We start from the raw sequence: 12,570 nt of genomic DNA, 5'->3' as shown, positions 1-12,570 counted from the left end.
CCCGGGAAAAATGATCAGGACTGATCAGACCTGTTCATATCTGATCAGGCCTGAAATTCGACCTGATCAGGCCTGTTCATGTATGATCAGGCCTGATCAGACCTGTCCATGCCTGTTCATGTCTGAACCGTTAAATACGTTCAGATCTGATCAGACCTGTCCATGCCTGTTCATGTCTGAAGTGTTAAATGCGCTCAGACCTGATCAAGCCTGTTCATGCCTGCTCATGTCTGTTCATGTCTGAAGCATTAAATACGCTCAAACCTGATCAGATCTGATCAAGCCTGGTCATGTCTGAAGCATTAAATATGCTCAGACCTGATCAGACCTGTCCATGCCTGTTCATGTCTGAAGCGTTAAATACGCTCAGACCTGATCAGACCTGTCCATGTCTGATCATGTCTGATCTAGCCTAAAATAGAGAAGGATTAAAACTCCATTTATCAGCTGACAAGAACTGTTCATGCATGATTTGCCCTCTTAAATGATATTTTAAGTCTAGAAGAAAAATTTTATCGAACTATAGACTGCAGTTCTATTTTTAAAATTAATTTGTTCCGTATGGCGTATCAGTTTCTATCCCCTTATAAATTTTAAATGTACAACTTTCATCAAAAATTTCGGCTTATATAAGCATGAATTTTTTAATTTTCCATGCCAAAACGATGATTTTTAACGATGAATTTTGACGCAGTGACATAAAATTTTTTACTGTGTTCCATTGAATACGCAAAAAATAAGATTATTTAGTAAAAATTTGAGTTTGATAGCATGAAAATACCAAAATATATCAGTTGATATCGATAGGTGATAAGTCCTTTCAAGGTGTCTGTTATTATCTTAAGCTACGCCTTGGTCCATTGCAGTAGTGTCAAAGGCTGCTAAATTGTAGAACACACAAATAATTCTTCATTTCCTATACGTTTTAATTAAAAAAAACTTCAATTTTAAAAGAAAACAATAAAATTATAATTACGGAATAAACCTTGAAGAAATTTTTTTTTTACTTTACATAGAACCATATGTTAATGGAGCGAAAAAAATACATAGCCGTTCCAAATAAATCACTTTAATATACACAGTAAAAAATTTTGCGTCATTGCGTCAAAAATCTTAGTGTTCAAAATTTTTGAGTTAAATATTTAACACTTTTATGTATAAATTTAACATTTATTCTGTTAAATCAACACAAAAAAGTGTTAAATATTTAACATAAAAATTTTTAACACAAAATTTTTTGACGCAATGACGCGAAATTTTTTACTGTGTATAATTAATTATTAATAATTAATAAATTAAGTATAGAACTTCGTTAACTATAAGGATAAGTCATGTATAAAATTTAAATTACTTAAAGTAGTTTGAAAGGTACACTAGAGTTAAGATAAGTCATTGGGTCAACAGGTAAAGTATCAGTCTAAAGAGCGCAACGTACATGGTTCGAATCCCCACCGATAGCAATCTTTTTTTTTTCTTTTATAGACCTGATCGAGTCAGACATGAACAGATCTGATCAGACATGAACATGCCTGGCCAGGTCTGATCAGACCCGGTCATTTTTCATATCTGATCAGACCTGAGGACTCATGCCTGTTCATATCTGATCATTTTTTCCCGGGTAGTTAAAAATTTAATCATGATATCACTTTTGTTTTGATAAACTAATTTATTTGTTTTTAATTGTTTTCAGATCATTTAGCAACTCTTCAAGAGGTTACAAAAATAAAAAGTTTATGTTTATTTAATTGCCAGACCATTCGAAATATTCCGAAAGATAGGAAAATGACACAAAACGTAATGTTAGCGCATATGTGGAATTTGTATGAACAAAAAAAATTAAATATGGAAAAATTTTTTGAGTGTGCTAATCACATATCAAATACTTACAGCAATAATTTAATATGGACTAACATTGAAAAAATTGATGAATTAATAAATTAAATAGAAAATGATCATATTTATCTAGATTGACTTCTTCCTAATTTATATGAAATGATTTTAATTTATTACTATTATTGTCATCCTATTGTAACAAGTTTTGTAGTATATTTTCAAATAAAATAATATTTTTTGATAAATACATATCCTTTTTTATTACAATAATAGTACGAGAATCAATACGATTACAAGCAAAAATAGTATTTGTCTACAAAAAAGTTTAAGATCTGTTATATTGGAATTTACAATTTATTTTAACGTTAGTAATAATATACAATATAAACTTTGGAAAAAATTAATCACTTAAATATATTAAACCAGAAGAAAAATACTAAAAAAAGTGCGAAAATTTTTTTAAATCTAATAAAATTCTTTCGTAAAGAAAACTCAGAGAAATTAGTGAAGATATTTTATCTACTAAGTTATTAATTTATCTTTAATTAGTAAATTTTATTATGATATATAATATTTTTAATGGCAAAAATATTTTAACTATATAATTAATATTAGATCAAATTTGCTCACATGCGGATATAAAATTTTAATAAATATATATATTATTATTCAACATACAAATTTCGTTTGTTATTTACCGAAATCTACATTATCGCCTGTAAAAATAAGTAAACCGATAATAAAGAATTTCCATTACCATTTGGTAAAAATTTCGGAAAGTGTCCATGCGGAACTTTGCCTATTCGGATCATGACTAAACGGATAAAATTTTTTTCTGCTCTTGACGAAGAGGAGTTTGTCTTTTTCGCAATTTGGCAGGTCGGAAAATAAAAATAGGAACATTATTTTCGGATAATTTTCATCGGAAAAAGTCTTTTCGGAGTATATCTAAGCGGAATAAATTTTTTTCTGTTGTTGGCGATGAGGAGTTTGTCTTTTTCGCAATTTGGTGGGTCGGAAAATAAAAATAGGAACATTATTTTCGGATTATTTTCATCGGAAAAAATCTTTTCGAAGTTTATCTAAGCGGATAAAATTTATTTCTGTTGTTGGCGATGAGGAGTTTGTCTTTTTAGCAATTTGGCGGGCCGGAAAATAAAAATAGGAACATTATCTTCGGATAATTTTCATCGGATACAGTCTTTTCGAAGCATATCTAAGTGGATAAAATCTTTTTCGGTAGATGGCGATGTAGATCATGTCTTTTCAGTATTATGACCGCTTCGGATACTTTACATTATATCAAAAGGAGGGTACCCAATATTACAAAATGAATATTTTTATTTTATTAATTTCACAATGATACAAAAATCAGTGAGCATATAGGTATCTGATAATTATTTTTATTTTTATTATAAAAAAAAAAATTTACACTTGTAATACTTTTGAATTTTTAGATGTGAAATTTTTGTATTATAATTTAATTGATATAAAAATCTAAAAAATTGACAGATATCTATTAATTTCAATATCAATAATTTTATTTGTAATTCTCGGATTTTTTTATTAACTTTTATATTAAGGGGGTTCTCTAGTTTGACGGTCTGAATTTTAGGCATTTTTTTGGGAATTTTTTTTTTGACGAACAATAAAAAGATAGAACTTTTGAATTTTTTCATCATTTGTTTATTGTTATTTGAAAATTATATAAAACAAATTTCAAATAAAAATATCCGTTAGAATGGAAGTTATACCACTCTGAAGACGCCTGGCTTGAAAAAAACGGACGCTAAAAATTTCCTCCACGATTTCGACTAATTGGTTTATGTGTATTGAAAAAAAAAAAAAACGGCATTTTAATCTAGAAGTCTATATGCATGGAATGAACTAGAGTCATCGAAAAGTTTAAAGTATTTCTATTTTTTCTGTAACAAAAACAAAAAGAAATCATGAAATTTGAAACTTTTTTTTCAACAGTCCGCCAAAAATCCAATTTTCAGTATTTTCAACTGATTCTAGTTCAGAAATACTTTAAAATCTTGAAAAAATAATAAATAAATGATAAAAAAATTCAAAGTTCTATCTTTTCATCGTTCATCAAAAAAAATTCCTAAAACAATGCATAAAAAACAGACCGTAAAATCAGAAAACCCCCTTAAATTAAGAAATCGCTATCCATGTGTAAAAAAATTTCTATTAGAGCAATTAAATGTGTATGCTACTTTATTATGAATTTATAAGCTATTTACTATAAATTATTATAATTATTATTAAATATAGATTTTTATTTCTAAAAAATCATTCAAAAAATTTTTTTCTCCTGTAAAAATTTGAACAAACTTTAAAATTAATATTCAGAAAATAAAACAATCTATCAGTGCATTTTTTAGAAATTTTACTTTTTTTAATTATTAATTAATTTATTTTCAATTTAAAAATTATTTTATATCTTCTAAATTGATGGTCATACCTAAGACATACAAATTCTAGATTTACCAAACTTTTTATTTAACATTGTATTTTTCAGTATTTTAAATTCGTAAAATTATTCCAAAATTATATATTTATATTTAGTTTCCGTGTTCTAGTACATAATTCATTAAGCTCGGAATGTTAACAGTCTGACTATTTGACCACAACCGAAGAAAATACACTGGGAAAAGTTGGTAACACTGAATATCATTATATTATGGTTATAAAACTTGAAAAACAAATAACCAGAACAGCTGGTACTGTATCGTATCATACAAAAGCATTGGTAAAAATTTTTTTAATTTTTCGACGTATATTGTCTTATTTGATAAATAATATATTTTCTAAACAATCTGACAACGTAAGTAACACTTTCTTGATAAGTAATCCCCAAAGCACCTTCATAATAATGGTTATAGTCTCAACACTGAGTAAACACTAAAATCATAGTATATTAGAGTAATAATTATATTTTCAAGCTATATTTTTTTCTTGGGCCTAACCTACTTTCTAATCGAACATACGATTTGTAGTTTAGGACATAAGGTCAAACTATTAATTCCATTCTAAAATAATTGTTTAACATAAATTAGCACAAATCAACAGCAGCCATCAGCCAGTAATCATTTTTACATCATCCACTTATTTATTTATTTATTTATTAATGTAATTGTAAGTAATATTTATAATTTTTAATTAATAATTAATTTTTTTTTTAAAACTGTTTTAGAATTAACGAAAATATAATTCTAGTTTTAAACACCTCGTTGGAATAAATAACTATCAACATGACGGAGGACATGTTAGGAGCTGATATCTGTCGAGTGTGTAGATCTCGGTGGTCGACCACTCTTCCACCCGTGCATCTGCACTGGCAGCATCAAGTGGATCCATCAGGAATGTTTACTTCAGTGGATGAGATACTCGAGGAAAGAGTACTGTGAATTATGTGGCCACAGATTTTCGTTTACGCCGATTTACAGCCCAGATATGCCGCGACGTTTACCTTTGAAGGATGTCGTCGGTGGGTTATTTTCGAGTGTCGTAACAGCTGTCAGTTACTGGTTTCATTATACTTTGGTGGCATTGGCATGGCTGGGTCTGGTACCTTTGACTGCTTGTCGTACTTATCGGGCATTATTTAGTGGATCATTAGATCTAGTAAGAGTAAGTTATTATTTTTACTATAAATTTTTATTAGTTTTTTAAATAAAGCGTCCACTTTTAATTTCATACTGAAAAAAGTACATGTTTAATCAAATAAATTATTTTTAAATTTATTCATTAAGATTTTCTATTTTTTTTTCTTGTTTTGAAATTTAGAAATAGCGCTGCATTTTATTATGATGTTAAATTTATATTTATACTTTGTTTCTAAACAAAAATTATTTAAAAATCTAGTTTGAAGTAAAACTTATTTTTACCTCAAAACACACTAACAATGAATATATAAATAATCATACTGAATTAATTCCAGATAATGTCACTACCCATGGACATGCTGTCACTCGACAACATATCATCAGACGTGTTCCACGGGTGCTTCGTCGTAACTTGTACTTTGTTCGCATTCATCGGACTGGTATGGTTACGAGAGCAGATCTTACACGCAGGTGGACCTGATTGGTTGGAAAGAAATGTCCAGCAGTTACCAGCGGCTGGAAATAATCAAGCGGCCGTAGGACAGCAACAGGTACAAGATCTTCCTGGACAACCTGAAGTCCGAGGTGACAACAACAATGTCCCACCATTCGTCGACGAACCTCCGCGTCTAGCAGACGGTAACGATGACGAACAGCCGATGTACCGCGAAGTCGCTGACAACAGTCCCAATAACGCAGTTGCAGCCGAGGCTGAAGAACCTAATAACGAAAATGAAAATCCTGAAGAAGCTCAAGGTGACGGAGCCGCAGTAGGATGGCGCGGACAAGTGCAGGATCAAGCTCAAGTGCCCGGAGAAGCCGAGGAAGCCAACTGGAATCCAATGGAATGGGACAGACCTGCTGAAGAACTTACTTGGGAACGTCTACTCGGACTAGACGGTTCGCTTTTATTTCTGGAGCACGTTTTTTGGGTGATTTCTCTAAACACTGTATTCATTCTGGTGTTTGCTTTTGCCCTTACACCTTCGGGTATTACACAATTGCCGCCCTGGGACTTAAAGAGCACGCCGCTGCATCGCACTTCGAAGGATTGGTAACGACACTCTGCGGGTACGGCGTAATCGGAGCCATTCTTGTGATTTTGCACACAATAGCCGCACTATTTGGTTTGCAACGTTCGCAGCGTGTCTTAGGGCTGGGTTACGTAGTTGTGAAAGTATCTCTGCTCTCGGTAGTCGAGATTGGAGTGCTGCCTCTGGTCTGTGGTTGGTGGCTCGACATTTGCTCATTGGCTATGTTTGACGCGACACTGAAGGACCGTGAGTCGTCATTCCGACTAGCGCCAGGAACATGTATGTTTATTCACTGGCTCGTTGGGATGGTATATATCTACTACTTCGCTTCCTTCATCCTCTTGCTCCGCGAAGTGCTAAGACCTGGCGTACTCTGGTTCCTGCGGAACTTGAATGATCCAGATTTCTCCCCAATTCAGGAGATGATTCACTTGCCGATTCTACAGCACGTACGTAGACTGATAGTGTCTGCGGTTATCTTCGGCACGGCTATTTTACTGATGCTCTGGCTGCCAATCAGGCTCTTGAGATGGGCATGGCCTGGGTTTTTACCTACACAGTGACCGTGCAGACTGAGTCTCAAGTAAGCGAGTTATCCTTGGAGCTACTGCTTTTGCAAGTGATTCTACCAGCGTTGCTAGAGCAATCGCACACGCGAACCTGGCTAAAGGCACTGATTCGAGGGTGGTGTCAAGCTGTCGCCTGGATACTCGATCTTCAGTCTTATTTATTGCGTGACCAGCGAGATGACCAAGGACCCGCTGTAATTGAAGAACCACAGCACCCAGGACTGGGCGCCGCTCATCAAGCAGCAGCTCAGCAAGCTCAGATGCTGCATCGAGACATTCCTACTGGTTATCAACCATATGTACGGACAAAATGGTTTCCGGCGAGACTTGTTGGACTGTTGATATGTGTCTGTATTTCTCTGGTGATTGCCAGTCTCATTGCGATGACTTTGCCAGTCTGGTTGGGACGCAGAGTTATGGCATTATGGATGGTTGGAGCTCCTGCACCTTCACCACCTGTTTTACCACCAACTCTATCAGTAAACAGTTAGTATAAATAATTTCTATAAAAAATTATTTTTCTCCTTCATTAGTTTAATTATTTTTATTGAAATTATTTAATTGAATTTATAGGTGTAGGCGAAGCCATGGTCGTATTCTCAGGACGAGTTCACGAGATTTATACCGTTGCTTGCGGTACTTACGTTTGTTGGGCAGCAGCTCGTGGGCTAGCTCTCGCACTTTCATGGTTACCTCGCGGTCGGCGAGCAATCTTGGACAGAATAAAACACTGGGCGATTGTCAGCGTGAGAGCTTCGATAGCTTTTGTCCTGCTGGTCGGCGTGATACCCTTGCTATTTGGCCTTTTATTAGAATTAGTGGTAGTGGTACCGCTCCGGGTACCTTTGGAACAAAATCCTATTTTATTTATATGGCAAGATTGGGCACTAGGTGTTCTTTACACTAAAATAGCGACGGCCGTGATAATGATGGGTCCCGAGTGGCGACTTCGTACTGCTATTGAAAAGGCTTACAATGACGGTGTCAGGGAAATGGATCTTAAATTCATAATAAAAGAAATAGCAGCGCCTGTTATTTGTGTCTTTGGGTTGGCACTAGCAGTACCTTATGCCTTTCTTTGCTTATGGTATTGTACCATTATTCGTAACAAATTTACAAACACAAATACTGATTGCTAGATGTCTTTATTCCGTACTACTTTGGATAATATTTGTTTGTGTTTTGATAGTATTTCACATACGACAATTTAAAAAACTTTATGAGAGAATTAAAAATGACAAATATTTAGTGGGACAGCGGTTGGTTAATTACGAGCATCGAAATAAACAAGCGCAGAGAGTTACTAATTAATTTATAAATTTATTCATTTTTAAAGTAAGGTACGTGCAATGTGACGCGGTATGATTTAGATTTAGCTTCGTGTACATTCTTATATTACAATCCTTTATTTACTAATAACATTAACTAATCATAATATATTAATTATAATTATAATAATACTAAATCAAAGATAATTTATGCAGTTCCAGTTAATAATAAATATTCTAGTTTTTTTTATTCATCATAAATATTTTTCTTTTAATTTATTTTAATATAAAAAAGGGAAATGAAAATAGAATAAAAATTATTTAATTATTAACTGGAATAATATGCGTAGTTTATAATTGATAGAGGACTTTTGAAATAATTAGTGGTGTTAATAATGTAATTTATAAAGAAACGATTTAAAAAAATATTTTTATGTAGGCGATGCTAAATAAATCATAAAGACTGTGTTTGTTTTCCAATGTATCGCTTTTTAATTGTTATTAATATTGAAAATTGAGACAACAATGTAGATTGTTTATTTAATAATTATTTATCTATTTTTCATCGCACAATAGTATCGCTTTTACTAATTACTTCATTACTTATTATTAATTGCCGTAGATTTATTAACTTCCAATTTAAATTGTCTCCAAAATTTCAAAAAAAAAAAAAAAAAAACTTTGAAGTTACATAACATTATTTAAAATAAAGTAACAGTAGTTTGTAAATTTAAAAGAACGATAAGTTATTATTAATTAGTAGTAATTGATAAAGAAATGTATAAAAGATTAATATAAATTTATCTATTGACAATTTATTAATTGTCGGTCAATAATCTGAATTATTCGAGATTTATTATCAACATTGAAAGGATTAAAAGTGTGATGTAATTGGTTGAATTTATATTCACAAGATTACTAATGATAATCATAGCATTAATGATTAACAATAACTTAAAAGCGACATTCAATTATCTGCAACAATTACTTTCTTTTATTTTTTCTTTATTATCAAAAATGTTTAATTCAATATGTAAAATAAAATAATATGCGGATACACGTATGAATCTATTATAATGTAAAATTTTTTCTTAATTAAAATAAATAATAATTTTTAATAATAAAAAATTCATTTCCCTTTTTAATGTTAAAAAGTGTTTTTAACATCACATTTTATTTTAAAAAATTTTTATTTAAATTTATTGTCTATTATAAAATTATTAAATATATATATATATATATATATATATATATATATATATATATATATATATATATATATATATATATATATATATATATATATATATATATATATATATAAACAATAAAATAAAAACTATTTCGTAATAAATATGAAGTATTTTATTCGTTTTAATTATAAATAATAATAAGTTATCACAAAATTCTCGATAATTTTAATTAAATTTACTTAAAATTTAATTTTGCATTAATTTAAAAATTTTATTTGAGTAAACTTAAAATAACATTATAGTTCTTCTATCCATTCAGTTTTCGTGGCGCAATCTTTCCTCTTCTTCTTCAGAGAAACCACTTTCGCCGTTGAAAAGTTCTCTTCTTAGGACCATGGGATCTGTATTTTCGAAAACTTCTGCTGCTCTTTTACATGCACCGGAGAGTAAATCTAGAATAATGTATTCATCGGATGCCTGGATAAACTTGAAGAAGCGTATTGATATCAAGACTCTGAGAAAATGAAAAGGTAATTAAATAAAAATCAAAAATAAATTATTTGTGACTATTAAGAATTTTAAATCAGTAAATTATTTTTTTATGTTTAAATTGAAAAATATTACCGATAATTGGTTTGAATCTTCAGGAGTCAATGTAACGTCAACGTTTTGAGTTGGTTCAAATGAAGATCTGCCAGGATCATTCATATGCCTTTCTGCCCAAGTAACTATTTGGGCCGGCTACGCTGGTCGGAAGATGGGGCAATCTTATTTCACTAAGAGCACCAGAAAATGCACTTCTCGTGCTTCATATAAAGCTCTGTAAGGTTGTAAAGCAGATCTTCGGGTACGAATATCACCATCACTGCATCGAATAGTCACAAAATCTCCATTTCCTCGGTTCATCTAATAGTTTCAAACACACAAAATTATTATTAAAAAAATATTTCTTTACTTATACTTTTTTAAAAATATTAACCTTTTAACGTTTTTAGAAATTTTTATCAAATCTAATTAAGAAAAACTGAACATTAATAAACAATTTTCTTCTCTCGAGTCGTATTTATACACCAAAGTATGATCTAGAAGCAATAAGATTTTCTGATTTTTTCGATATTAAATTTGTCTATTACACTAGAAAATTCTACTTGATTTTATTGCTTCTATTCAGTATTTTCAATTACTCAGACTTTCTAGACTTTTTTTAATCATCATAGTTGATCAAATTACCAAATATCGCTTAAAATTATGATAATTTTTCCAATATCGTAAATGGTAAAAATAATTTAAAGATGAACACAAAATGTTAAATTTTTAACGATTGATCATAAAGTGAAAAAAATTGTATTATTTTTATGATAACCATTCATAACTATTCTATTTTAATTATTATACTATCCTGATATGTATAAAAATCATCAATAATAATAATAATAAGTAAAAGTTTAATAAAAATCTCTAAAAGGTTTATAACATTAAATCAATTGAAAACTTGTTCCATAATTATTTCATGCATAAAATTACTTCCATAAACGCTAAGTTAAACTTGAAAAAATAACAAATATTTTATTTGTTAATCCTTAATGACTAAAAAATTGAAATAAAAAATTAAAATCGTATTATTTACCAAATTGTGATTTATTATTTTTTTTTTTTAATAACAAAAATGTTGTTTATCAACGTTATATATCCAAATTATTACTTTGAGATTAAAAGAATAATTATTAACTATCTTATTATAATAAGATTAATTATTAAAATAGCAAGAATTGTTCAAAGGTATTCCTCTCTTCTTTATTATATAAAACAGTTTATTACATAGTTAAATATTATCATATATTGTAAAGTTCACTTAAAGTTCGTCATCACTACCAAAGAAAACTTCCTCTTCATTTAAAGAATCACCAGAGGCAAAAAATTTAGCTTTTAGTTCAACGTGATTCATATTCTCGATGATGGGAGCTGCAATTTGACATGCACCATCTAACAAATCCATCATATCATATTCATCTGCGACTTGGACAATTTCTAAAATAACATTGTTGTCAACGAGCTGTCAAAAAGTGAGAAAAAATTATTTAAAATAAAAAAATAAGTATCAATTGATGTTTTCATTTAAAAATTACGTTTAAACTTTCTTGATCATCGTTACTTAAGGTGACTGCTACAGGATTTTCGGTGTGGTCAAATACGGTGCGTCCTACATCATGCTGATGTCTATTAATCCAGTCGACAAGTATCTTTAAAGCATCTACGCTAATGTCGTAGAGTGAAATTACGCTTTTTTTGTCACTACGGTGTTCCACTTTAGAATGAAGACTTGGATAAAATCTAACGGCGTCTTCATCGGCTTGCAAATTTATTTTACGATTACGAAATATTACTTTTTCTGCCATTATAGGTCATTTATGTACAGAAGTTATAACTTTTATAATCTGAAACATTTGAAGTAGTTAGAATTTTTAGAAAATATTAATAAATTACGAGAAATGTTTGGAACATTTTAGACATTCTAAAGTTCTGCTATCCTTTAAAATATCTGAATTTGATTAAAAACATGTCTCGATGGTTGAAGTAAATCTTAAAAATTGTTTTATCTTATCTTCATTTTGACAATTACTTCATAAAAAAATTAAAAATTAATTACTACTTTATTTAAATCTTGGTTACTCATAAATAATCCAATTATTATTAAATTTTTTTTAAGCATATTTTTAATTAAAAAAAAATTTTTCCTAATTATCTTTTTGTCGTTAATTTTGTTTATAATTATTATCACTTTGATTTTGTCACCATAGCATATAAAATCTTGAAGTTACTTACGATTTTTCACCAAGATATTTAAATTTCAGTTTTCCGCGATTTTGCGCTGACCCGCATGCGCAACGGAAATGGCGATTCTGTTCGTTTCCGTTGATGCCGGTATCAACTCTAGTCGCTAGTTTCGCTGCATGTTCTTTCGCAAGTTCTATCGTAGCGTTTTTAAATTTTTAATACATTTATGAAAATATTAAAATAATTAAAAATCAAACAAACTCAATGTGATGTCATATCACGGT

The 12,570-nt window shown here is 30.2% G+C and overlaps 1 protein-coding gene, 1 long non-coding RNA gene and 1 pseudogene across 2 annotated transcripts; 1 reads left to right on the top strand and 2 right to left on the bottom strand.

Annotated features, from left to right (window-relative positions):
• The first annotated feature begins 4,595 nt into the window (after positions 1-4,595).
• LOC123274050 lies at positions 4,596-8,550 on the top strand (annotated as a pseudogene).
• Positions 8,551-9,888: 1,338 nt separating this feature from the next.
• On the bottom strand, positions 9,889-10,600 carry LOC123274052. Its single transcript, XR_006511435.1, has 3 exons — positions 10,491-10,600; positions 10,136-10,417; positions 9,889-10,025 (listed from the first exon to the last, which is right to left on the bottom strand). It is a non-coding gene; the product is annotated as an uncharacterized LOC123274052 (long non-coding RNA).
• A 680-nt stretch (positions 10,601-11,280) lies between these two features.
• LOC123274051 lies at positions 11,281-11,907 on the bottom strand. Its single transcript, XM_044741548.1, has 2 exons — positions 11,638-11,907; positions 11,281-11,564 (listed from the first exon to the last, which is right to left on the bottom strand). The coding sequence occupies exons 1-2, from the start codon at positions 11,905-11,907 to the stop codon at positions 11,364-11,366; spliced, it is 471 nt and encodes a 156-aa protein (XP_044597483.1). The 3' UTR covers positions 11,281-11,363.
• Positions 11,908-12,570: the final 663 nt, after the last annotated feature.

Source organism: Cotesia glomerata, unplaced genomic scaffold (assembly GCF_020080835.1).
Source record: "Cotesia glomerata isolate CgM1 unplaced genomic scaffold, MPM_Cglom_v2.3 scaffold_198, whole genome shotgun sequence".
Lineage (NCBI taxonomy): Eukaryota > Metazoa > Arthropoda > Insecta > Hymenoptera > Braconidae > Cotesia > Cotesia glomerata.
Note: the sequence above shows the minus strand (reverse complement) of the source record. Positions and strands in the feature narration are given on the sequence as shown.